This window comes from Girardinichthys multiradiatus, chromosome 12 (assembly GCF_021462225.1).
Source record: "Girardinichthys multiradiatus isolate DD_20200921_A chromosome 12, DD_fGirMul_XY1, whole genome shotgun sequence".
In the NCBI taxonomy this organism is placed as follows: domain Eukaryota; kingdom Metazoa; phylum Chordata; class Actinopteri; order Cyprinodontiformes; family Goodeidae; genus Girardinichthys; species Girardinichthys multiradiatus.
The window spans coordinates 22,357,996-22,370,365 of NC_061805.1; the positions used below are offsets into that span (position 1 = coordinate 22,357,996).

Sequence of the window (12,370 nt, forward strand, 5' to 3'; positions counted from 1 at the left end):
TGTGCTTTATCATGCATTTATCATATTTATTTTCAAATGGTCAGCCCAATAAAAACAGAGGAAATTAGACAAATATTTAAAAACTGCAACAAATGCTAAGTGACCAAACTGAAGGTTTCTATCTGTAAATGTGTCACATTTTGTCAAATTACTGAATATTAAACAAAATATCCAACGTCATTCAACAAATTAAGAAAAATGTAATATTTTAGAATAAATAGCCTATTATCAAAGCAAGCATGATTACATCACTGACTAAAACATTTGGAAAATACAATGCCAACTATTTACTGAAAGTATGAGTTAAACAGTACAGTTGTGTGCACAAGTTGTGCTTTTCACATAGAAGGTGGATAACCTTTTGATTGTCTTCCTGAAAGCTCACAGTTGTTTTTCTTCTGTGGTTGTTCATTTCATTCCACAGAGCAAAAGTTTTCCAGACTGTTCTCTCTGGTTTTGGGAATCTCATTTTGATCCAGTAGTCGGTATTGGAAGGTAACACGGTTAATGTAGTTCCCACTGGAGACCAGCCTCACCACAGAGTTATCACAGCCAATCTTCATCTGGGCTGGAGAGCAAAAGGGAAAAACAAAGAGAGGAAAAAAAACAGAATTTATACAAAAGCACTGTAGCCACCCTGGTTTTGCAGAGGTTGCTTTTAGTTTGTTGATGCAAGTTGTTTGCGAACACTAATGTTTTGAAATAGTATACACTCACTGTTCACTTTATGAGGCACATCTGTTCAATTCCTTGTTAAAATAAATAGCTTAAAAGCAAATCAAACCGCAGAAAGTCACTGCATGATGCTAAGGTTCGAACTGAGCATCAAAAGGGGATTTAATAGACTTTGAATGTGGCATGGTTGTTGGTGCCAATATTTCAGAAACGTCTGATCTCATGGGATTCTCAAGCACAGCCATCTCTGAGGTATGCAGAGCATAGTTCAAAAAAGAAAAAAAATATCCGTCGGGTGGCAGTTTGTGGCCTTGTACAGAAGTGATTGAGTGAACTAGCTCAAGATGAAAGCAAGAGTAGCACCAATTACAATTCATTATAAGCAAAGTAACGTAGGTGCAATTTACACCTTCTTTGCAACTGTCAGGTTACACTTGTTCTCTCCACAAACACAGCAGATTATTAGTAGCGTATCATTTATATTTTATTCAACAGGGATGTCCAAGTTATGCCCTGAAGAAACATTTCTAAAAACATAAGAACAATGTCTATCTGGAATAATCACAGAATGCCATTTCTAAAACAATATTTAAAGTTGCAGATTGTAGAATGATCCATTCCTTTAACTGACTGATAGAGATAGAAATAATTTGATATTAAATGTAATATATACACATATTGTACACTGAACTAATACTGTACAGTAGTAACTTATAGTTTTCAATATGAACTTATTTATAAAGAGGTGCACGGTGGCGCAGTTGGTAGCAATGTGGGGTTCAACTCCTGGCCGGGGGTCTTTCTGCATGGAGTTTGCATGTTCATGCATGAGTTCTCACCTGGTACTCCGGCTTCCTCCCACAGTCCAAAGACATGCCTGTTAGGTTAATTGGTCTCTCTAAATTGCCCTTAGGTATGTGAATGAGTGTGTGCATGGTTGTTTGTGTGTTGCCATGCAATGGACTGGCGACCTGTCCAGGGTGTACCCCGCCTCTCGCCCATAGACTGCTGGAGATAGGCACCAGCCTCCCCGCGACCCACTATGGAAGAAGCAGTATAGAAGATGACTGATTGATTAACTTATTTATAGATAAATAAGTTAGCACACACAGTTAGAGAAATGTAGAAGAATGGGTAGAAAGTTTAATTTTTTTACCAGTTTAACCACAGTAATTATTCTGAGAAAACAATAATGATAATAACCATCAATGATTAAATGTTTAATCTTTCCAGCCATGCCGTAGACTTTAAGAGTGTCCTACAAATCGTGTAAAACTAACACTAACAGTTCTTTATTGATTATATTGCTTCACAAAGGAACATATTTCAGAGGCCATTACAACATAGGTTCCACTTTGGATTTGTTTTTCAGCACAGATAATTAATTAGGGCTTTTCTTATGTAAAATGGGAGAAAATGTCTAATTTGCATTGCAATTATTTGGGCCTTCATCATGTGGGATGTTATTATTTTGAAGGATTTACTTGCAGCATAGTCTGGCAATTTAAAAGCATTGTTCACTGCTGGCCTAATGGTGTTTTACAGAGTGGTACCAAAACAGAAAGCTGAAACGTAATTATTCAGTTTGAGACAAAACAATCAGTACAAACTGAAAACAGAAAGCTTCAGTTAGAAATCACAGAATAGCAAACTGCCATTATGATGGTGATGTAATCTGAAGAAACAGTTCTGTTTAAAGGGCTGCAAAAGGATTGAGGAGCAGACCTACCGAGCCCACTGAGGGAGAAACACAGGTCAGCTACAGGGAACATCTTGGAGGTGTCCACTCCGTTTCCTCCCAGCAGCTCCACGTAGTCACCAGTTCCTGAACAGCCTGGCCATTTCTGTCTCTGTAAAAACACACACATGGAATAAATTAATACAGCCATAAAACTGGATAGTTTACAGCTAAAGTCACACAGTGTCCTATCTTGGCATGTGTGTTGATGCCTTTGAAAAACATGAATGGTGTGTACGCATTAATCAAGAATGTGGGTTTCATAATGTTCTTCTGCATCAGGACAGTGTACATTACTTCAGACATGGTACCAAAGTCTAATTTTATTTATTTAGAATACAACTTTAATGGTGAATGACTATCCCCAATTGGTAAGATAGTTATTTGCTTGATTATTAAGAATGTAGGTCATCAAGCCATCAGTTTCACTTGCTGAGGTGAGTAACTCTTTATCATTGCAGGCAGCATAGTGTAGTGAGAGATTTAGTAATCTTATTATTGGGTCATTGCTGCAATATTGGAGTCACAGAGGGTTTCCTTTTGTAACAGTGGCACACACGTGCAGTATGGAGAGAGAGTGCTGCACCATACATCTCGGAGAATTTTATACATTATCCAAAAATCTGTAGCAGCCTGGTTAACCTGGTGATAAAATTAAACACGTTACAGAGTCAAATGCACAGTAAGGTGATGCTGGAAAATTATTTTCCAATGGCATCATGTTTTTCTGTGTTATTGAGATGAAATGAGAACACACTGTGGTGTGACGGGACTATACCAACTGTTCCTAGAAAATGGACAAAGTGTTCCATGTGGTGGTTTTTTTGACAAGTACTGACACAAAATGATGAGGAAATTCATGTTTTGAATCATTTTTGTCATGGAAACACTTGTGATGCTGGAGAAGTAAATCGTGCAGGATATATAAACTGGAGATAAACACAATGAGTTGCTTTGTGCTTTTCTGATTATTGTAAGGAAAAACTTGTGTTGCAAAAAAAAGATGCTGCAATGCAAAAGATAAAAAGGGAACCAAACTACTTTAAACTACCCTAAAATGTATCACATTCAGTTATCATTAATTATTTTATTAATACATTCATCTTTAAAAGATAATCCGGAAACTGAATGGTGAGATGTCCTAAATGAATCCCGTCTCTTGCCCAATAACTGTGGGTTGCAGCCTCTCAAAACCCTTAATCACAAATTTACATGAGACCTTAAGTTTCACCTTTCATACTTTTGGCCAATTTTGTTGCATTAATTATACTAATAATTAGACACATTTCTAACAAAGAGCTTGTATTCTATTTTGCTATATCACCTAAAACATAACACATTTTATAATCAGATGTGAGATTGTCTGAACTATAGCTGAAACTGTTCACCTAAATCTTCCCAGGGTTTTCTTGACTTTGAAACAATTTTCCTCTAAATCGGAGTAGAAATGAAATGGCATCAGTCAGATAAATTTACTTTCTTTGCAAATGATTATAATGTCAGCAGTCTGCCAGCTTGTTTGTTTCATTTTTTGTCAGGACTTCCAATCTTAAAATAATTCTCTAACTCAACGGGATGCTTATTTGTGTAGTTACGTTAAAAAGTTTTTTCTTTAAGTGCTTTCTTTCACCCTTTTTTTCTATAATTAGTTTCAGTAGTAAATAAAGTATTGAATCACTAGAAGGAATAAAGTTTAATAGGTGACTGACTTTTGTTTTTTTAAATACATTTTAAAAGACATCTCTCTGTAGGTCCATTTTCCAAACACGTTTTGTACTAGTTTAGAAAATACTCGATAGTTTTCAATGAAAATATTTTCAGATAAATCACTACCAATATTTTTAGTTGACACAGCCATAGCATTTCCACATGGGGAATGCAATACAGAAACGGTCAAAATAAGGATAAAACAATATTTTTTCCAAGAAACTATTTGAATAGTAATCAACAAAACACTAATGTCATAACTGCATTATTAAAATATTTTCATCCAGAAACATTTTCTAGAGACGTTTTTGGACATGAACCCAAACCGTAAAAATGTATTAGTCCTGCAACAGATAAAAATAACAAACCATATAATGAAAAATGTAATACATTAAGCTAGATATTACAGTGTTTTTTTTTTTATGCTTTTGCTTTTGGCACATCATATTTTAAACAATGGTATTTATTTCCTTTTACTCTTGTTAAGAAGAATTGAAAAGGGTATTAAATAAAGTACACTGGTATAAATCAAACTAGAAATTATAATTCTTGTTGTAACAGCAAAATAAATAAATTCTGAAATAAAATTGTTTATAGTTCCTATTTTTTATTTTGTTTTTATTAACATTATTTTAGAGTCATACCAAATTTGACAAATTGGAACTCCTCATACTAGACATCACAGTGGTTATAGTGGCATTGAAATACTATCCTCATCTTTTTTTGGGGTTAAAAAGCTGTGCAACTATGCGCTCCACCCATACCACAGAAACAAATAGGATACCCTACCCCTTAACAACATGGAGTTGAGGTTTAAGAATGAGGTTAAAGTTATAAAAAGGGATTCGGACTAAATAATACCACTGTGGAGTGTTGTGTATGAACGCATTCATGAGAACTTTAAACTAAACAATATAGTCATTTATTAATTGCACTCTGTTTTAGGACAAACAGAAGATGTACACTGAATTTTTCAGAGTCTAACTATTGATGCTTCATGTAGAAAAGAACTAACAACATTTTCCCTCCAAGTTGAGAGTATAATGACTGCTGTCAGTGGGGGCACAGACATGAGTTAAATATTTATGATCTATGCATTTTCCTTTATTTTAAAGAATATAAACTGAAGGCTCATGTCCTAACTATCAAAACTAATAGTGCTGGGCTGAGATTTTTATACAATCCTGTTTTGTTGTTTCTGGTTTGGAATCCTCAGGTGGTTTTGCAGCCCCAATATAGAAAAGCAGATAAATCAAGTTGTCTCTTCTAACTTTTCCCTCAGACCATGCTTCCATTGTTATTTTTGATGATTCATCTTTAGCGATGAGCTACATCTCTTAAACTGGAAGGCCTCCTTGCCATAACCCTAATCTTTACCTCCTTCTGCAAATTCTCAATCGAATTCAAGTCTGGACTTTGGCTGTGCACCTCAAAACAATTAATTTTACTTCCAGTTACAAGAAACATTTAGGTAAAACAAAAAAAAAATACTATAAATCTAAATCTGTCAGAGGTAAGAATAATGTAGGTCTTTTAAAAAAAAAAAATTTCAGACAAAACATGATAAATGAGTGAGGGCAAGTTCATGTTAGAGGTGTGAGCTTATGATGCATTCCAATAATAACTAGGATTTAGATTTTCTGGGTTCAGAGTCTGAAAAACAAGAATGACTCCCTGAGGTTACAATTCCAACTGGAAGAGTTGAAGATCACTTTTAGAATGTAGTGAAAGTTGCTAGTTTTTACTATTTAGTGGACGTTTGTATCTATTTATTAGAAGTTTGTATTTCACAGTGGCACAATATTGTGTAAACTACCCACTTGTGAACATGTTCCTTTGGTGTTCGAACATACAAATTGAAGTGATATTAAAGGGAACTTGGAGGCATTTGTTCAGGCATTAATTCATTTTAAACCTGTGTACTGAATTTAGAATTAGTTCTTGTTAAGGGTGAGCTGGCTCAATACTGTATATGGATCAAATGACCTATAAGGGCGTATCGAAAAGTAAACTTGTAAAAAACTTGCTTTTTATGTGTTAGTTTCCCTGTTGGTTTTTAATTGTTTAGACAGTTGTACTGTTAAAACCAGACACATACACTATATAAAAGTGTCTGACACTCCATAAGATTGTTTCAAGCTGATTCAGGCTAAACCTTAGGATGAACAATATTATTTCAGTTTGCTAAATGCCAATATAATTAGACAGATTTGTTGTCATAGAATTTTGTATATTCTTTTATTTAAGATCAGAAGTTTATGCAGACCTAGATAATTATGTCTTTAAACACTTTGGGGGGCGTCTAGGTGATGATGAAATGACTTTGGAACCTCCTGAAAGGTTAATTCACAATATTTGAGTAAAAGGAGCCTAATATATTATAAGGCAACACCACATTCACAGTGCCTTTTGTGTGACATCATGGAAAAATCATAAGACATCAAGCAAGATATCAGAAGGAGAATTGTGACCCTTCACAAGTCTGGTTGAACATTGGGTACAATTTCCAGAAGACTGAAGGTATCACATTCATCTGTTCAATTATGTGCAAGTTTAAAACCATGGGAATGTTTAGCCATCATATTGTTTAGGAATGAGATGGGTAATGCGTCCCAAAAATAAAAATGTTTTGGTGCAAAATGCGTGAAACAACCCCAGAGCAGAGTGTCATCTGCAGAGAAACAGATAACAACATGGTGAGGAAGAAACCATCACTCCAAATTTGATTTAGATTTGATAAATCTAAAATGTAAGTGTTTGGCCATTGTTACATTTTGTTGAAAAAGGGCGAAGCTTGCAAGCCTTAAAACACCATCCCTGCTGCAACATACGGGGGTGGCAGCATCAAGTTGTGTTGGTGTTTTGCTGCAGGAAGTACTGATGCAAAAAAATTGGTACAATATAGATGGCATCATGAGGAAGGAACATTATGGCAAAATATTAAAGTAATATCTCAAGACATCAGCCAGGAAGCTAAAGCCTGGGCACAAATAAGTCTTCAATTGAAAGATGAACCTAATCATACAAATAAATCAGGTACAAGTTGGCTGAAGGACTACAAAGTCATTGTTTTGGATAGCCAAACACAAAGTCCTCAGTCACGTTGAAAATTAGAAAATGTGTGGGCAGAGTTGAAGAGGTGGGTGTAAGAAAGGCGGCCTGTACATAGTTGCACTAGTTCTGTCAGGAGGAATGGGCCAGAATTTAAGCAAACTACTAAGAGGAGCTTGCGGAAGGATATCCAAAACGTTTGAACCAAGACATACAGTTTGAAAGGCAATTCTAGCATTACTAATGAAATGCATGTATACCTCTGAATTTAGAGAAAGTAAAAACAAATCTTTTATTATTCTGTAATTTCACAAAATGACATAAAAGACATAATTTTCATAATCCCATGACTGAAACAGGAAAATGTATAGTCAGACAGTGAGGGGGATAGGTCATGTTTCTTTTTAAATAGTGTTTGTAAATATCTGTTTTCATCTGTAGTTAGGAAGATTGAAAAACGATCTAATTTGAATCTTTTGTGTTTCCATACTTAATGGTGATTCCATGAACTAAAACTTGAAAGAAAGTAAAATTTTTACAGCCGCTAAAAAAAGGTTGGAAACTCTTTCAAACATTTTATGAATTTCTTCAAATTACGTAGTGGCTTTAGTTGCTTAATCAACAACAAAAACCTTTAGCACCTGGAAAATGATCAAATTATTCTGTTTCTACAGAGGTCCTTTATGCTGATTGTATTACATTTAATGTCAATATTTTATTAAAATAAAGCAACAAAAACATTCTGATGAAAGATTTTCTGTTAGACTTCAAACAAAATATTGTTGAAATATTTTATAGTAAAATGTAATTTATGTCAAACTAAAAAGAAATTTTCCTTTGTGGCTTCAAAAGTATCATTATACAGGGTCAGTACTTACTTTATTTAAAAAAAGACTTCTAAAGATTTTTTTGTTTTCTTTGGTAAGAGCTTTTTTTATTAGGAAAAAAGCCCTGTTTACCTTTCTGTCCGTGTCTTACCAGCGGACTGATCTCATTGCTTTTGGCATCCCCTAAGCTGAGATCTGTCAGTTGGATCTCCACAGGGTAGATGATGGAGAAGCTGCAGTTGCGGCGCTGATGGGGCATCACCATGGTGAAACTGCCCTCTGGACTCTGAGACATGATGTTGCAGGCTTTGCACACACACACACAAAACACAGGCACATACGCACAGGAGGAGAGGTTTCAAATTTCAAACAGTTCCACCATCACCTGAGAAACTCGTTACCTGATGTGACAAATTGGACATAATCAGGGCGAAACCAGGGATGAGACACAGTTAGGACTGAGCATGAAACATAACTTAAACTGGTAACAGTAAGCCACACTACGTGGATAGAGGAAGTAGTCAAATCATACCAATTTAGTAAAGCTTTTTTCAGATAATATTAACAGCTATGCTGATGACAAGTAGATTTATACAGAATTAATACAGTGTCATCTGTACAGTGATAAATATTCAAACATTAATGTTGTTTACCTAAAGATAATCAATACAAATCCTCTTCCCATCTGGAGGCACTCTTTCCTAGTCTAAGTGATTGTTATGTTGCTTGGCACAGTGTTAACATAGTGCTCTTTAAGCAGCTAGAAAACAGGTGCATCCTTCTCATTCAATCTCTTCATGTCGCCCTCAGCCTTGAATAATGCTTGATCGAGCACAAATATCCAGGATAAACACACATGCACGCACAAAAACAAGCACCACAATCTTAACTCTCTTGCTAAAACATACAGGAAAATAAGCACAAAAAACAAATCTGACTTGGGTGAAAGACCTTAAAATCTCATATGTCATTGGAGGATTTTAACTTAATCAACAACTTGTGAATCTGCAGCTTTCCTAAAACGGAGGATGGGCGTCAAAACTCACGAAAAGGGTTATGCACTTTGTTCACGGCGAGGGTGAAGCCACTCTCTGGGCTGTGAATGCGAAAGAAGATCATGGCAACATTCTGAGAGGATTGACCGGAGACTGACGATGCAGCAGAGGAGCAGTAGTCTGTGTAGCGCTCGTGTGGAAGGAGAGGGTGGTCATTGCTGCTGGGGAACTTCTCCCCCTTCAGAACCCAGCCATCAAAAATCTACAGCAACAGGAGATATGGAGCAGTCTGAGTTTGAAGCATGGCTGATATTTGTCTTAAGATTGCTGATGCTAAATCAAAGCTTTTAAATTTTAGTTTGCATTATTTAATACTTCTATTATTTAGAAAATAATCCACCTACATAAGACTGAATATTTTGTTTCTTTACATCCAGTAGGTCATGAGCATGATCAGTGGATGAAGAACTGTGTATTGAACTTGGTCTAAAATTTTAGCTGACTTGAGAATGAAAACTGTTATTTGATCTACTGTATTATGAAAAAAAAAAAAAAAACATTATGTAAAGCTGCTAAAACACAATTTAAAAAAAATCTTTTGGTCTTTAATGTTACTTTTTAGACTGGTGACCTGTCCAAGGTGTACCCTGCCTTTGAAAATTTTCTTTCTTTTTTTTTTTTTTTTTTCTGGTTTTGCGAGATAGACACCAGCTCCCCCGTGACCCACTATGGAATAAGCGGTAGAAAATGACTGACTGTTACTTTTTATTGTTTTTAGGCAGAGCACTGTATATAGGTGCTAGTGTTGTAAATTGTACCCAATCACACAAAAAATACACATATATACTGTAAATCTAAATTGAACCGGCAAAACAATAAGGTAAGGTATGTCTTTCGGCTTGCTGTTTTTAACATTTCTGGCCAACAAAAGTTAAATATGCAGGTTACATTCAGCAGTTTTTGGCATCTAGATCATCCTTCAGTCCAACCTTTAAACCCAGAAATATGATCATTTTCTTATTCTTTACCTTTGCCAAAACCCTTTTTCAAATTTGGCCTCGCTTGAACCAAAGCTGCAGTGTAACTGGCAGGCTTGGCTCCCGAACTGAAGCTGTTTTCCTCCTACATTTGCTTTTGGCAAAGCACAAAGGATCTGTGTTGGTGTTTTGCCCTCAAACATTTCCCTAACCCTATTTGGCATAATTTTAATCCAATAGAAGAAGATGAAATAGAATTTATGTCCTAAATTGCAATGTTGTGAACTTCCTGCCCTATGGTCACAGAACAGAGGTTATTTTTGTTGATCACATGGAACAACCTTTATGAAGTCTCCAGCACTGCAGTCAATGCTGACGTCAGAGAGCTCCAGACTGATGACCTCACTGGGCTCAGCGATGATGAAGGCAGCACAAGCCAGCTGTGGTCGGGATGCCACAAATGTGAAATAGCCTTCAGTCGCCAGCATGTCCAAGCATCCTTTAAACATCACAAACAACAGTGCTTCAAACACAAACACATTGCTTTTGTAAAGGCAACAATATTTTTAAGAAACTGTTTGGGAAATTCACAAAGCAGTGCAAGATTTTGCAACTTTTCTTTTACCTGTTTACTCTATATCTACATTGGATTCATGAAAACACAAGGGTAATACATGAAGGGGTAAATATGTCCATCAAGCTCAGCAGCTAAGTAAATGTGCTCATATTTTTACATCAGCTATCAGTTGTACTCTCTTTGGCCACAAACATTGTATTCAAAAAGGTATAAAAAAGGTCTAACTTTTTACAGACATCTAAAAAACAGAGATCACCAGGTGAGGCATGCCTTAAAGCTTTAGGAATCTGACTGATTGTTCCACAATCACAAAATTTGTGATTAGGACAATATTTCCTTAGGGAAAAATTCCCTCTAATTAAATTAAATACAGCTGAGCAGGAAGTAACTGTTTTTGAACTTTCTTCTACTAAAACAAATTACAGCGAGATTTCAACTGACATTATTTTGTTTTCACAATTTGCTTTATGTAAAGAGCTCCAGTGTTCGAGAACCCAATCAATTTGCTTGGTTGTTATGAACCCATTTTTATGCAGATATAATCAGGTCAGGACAATAGAGCAAAAATTATCAGTCTGATAAGGCATATGGAGAAATGAAGCAATTAACATCTTACAAAATGGCACAAATGTCAGTTCCCAAATGTAGTAACTTAAGAAATAAATAAATAATTTTTCATACATGCCATGATTACAGAAACAAATGATAGGAAATGTATCCATAATTATATAAATTGATCAATAATTAAATATATGAATGAACAATTAATTAATTAAGCAGTCTAAACTGTCACTGAGGCTCATCAAATATCAATCAAAGACCCTAACCCTAAATGGGATAACCCCTAAACAGGATAGATTTTAGGCTATTTATCTTGACTAGCAGTGTCAGCCTCTGTGTTAGTCCTCTGATTTTGATGGATAAGGATGATAGGCAAAATACATTAATGATACGCTTCAACATACCACTGTGAAATGAATGAATGGTAAAATATCTGTGTTTTAGCAAATAATATAAACATATTTATTGAAAACATATGTGTTTATTTCTGTGTTTATTGTTTTATTGCCAGTTTAATTAAATATTAACTAAAGCAATTTTTTTTTTCAAAGATTTACTTTTTAACTGAATTGAGGCACGTTTGGACCCCCATAGCCTCCATCATTTATAAAAACAACAGTTCTGAAGATTTCTTACTGAGAGGTCGGCGAAAAATAAAATCCTCTGATTCCCTTTTTTGGGCCAAACTGATCAGAGAATACAATCCATCTGAAGCCTCGTTGTCCTGCAGAAAACATGGCGCAAACAAAATCAGTCCATAAAGACAACGGTTTAACTTGCAGAGTTTTATCAACAAGCCCTCTTTTATTTAACATTAAAAAAGTGTGATCATACCTCGATGTAACGAGTGAGTCCGGTCCCTGATAGCAGGGAAATAAGACAGAGGAAGAGCTGAGCGCGCAGTGCCGCGGACATCCTTAGGAGCGTCTCTCCACAAGTGTTCTCCGAAGCGCAGAGGGAGTAAATGCGCATCCTATGAGGTTGCCGCTTTTATAGCAGCACAAACAGACAGGCAGACCAACATCAGAGTCAATGAGAACACAGAGCACAGCAGAGATGTTATTTTTAATAAGAAATCAGAAATAGCGGCTATTTAAAGCCGTATTATTTCGGCATTTATGCATGCTCGGCGGCGTGGAAACTAATGACGGCGGATTTGATTTGATTAAAAGAAACGAGGCCTCATTAAAAGTCATGATAAACAAACCGAAATGCAGCAGTGCATTGGTTTTATAGCTCGGTGTTTGGCTGTTAAATGCCTG

At 35.7% G+C, this 12,370-nt stretch overlaps 1 protein-coding gene across 1 annotated transcript; it reads right to left on the minus strand.

Moving 5' to 3' along the window:
• LOC124877433 (corticotropin-releasing factor-binding protein-like) lies at nt 1–12,102 on the minus strand. Its single transcript, XM_047380589.1, has 7 exons — nt 11,943–12,102; nt 11,745–11,832; nt 10,312–10,469; nt 9,045–9,255; nt 8,150–8,304; nt 2,405–2,525; nt 1–568 (listed from the first exon to the last, which is right to left on the minus strand). Exons 1-7 carry the CDS (start codon nt 12,078–12,080, stop codon nt 414–416), a joined length of 1,026 nt encoding a protein of 341 aa, XP_047236545.1. The 5' UTR covers nt 12,081–12,102; the 3' UTR covers nt 1–413.
• Nucleotides 12,103–12,370: the final 268 nt, after the last annotated feature.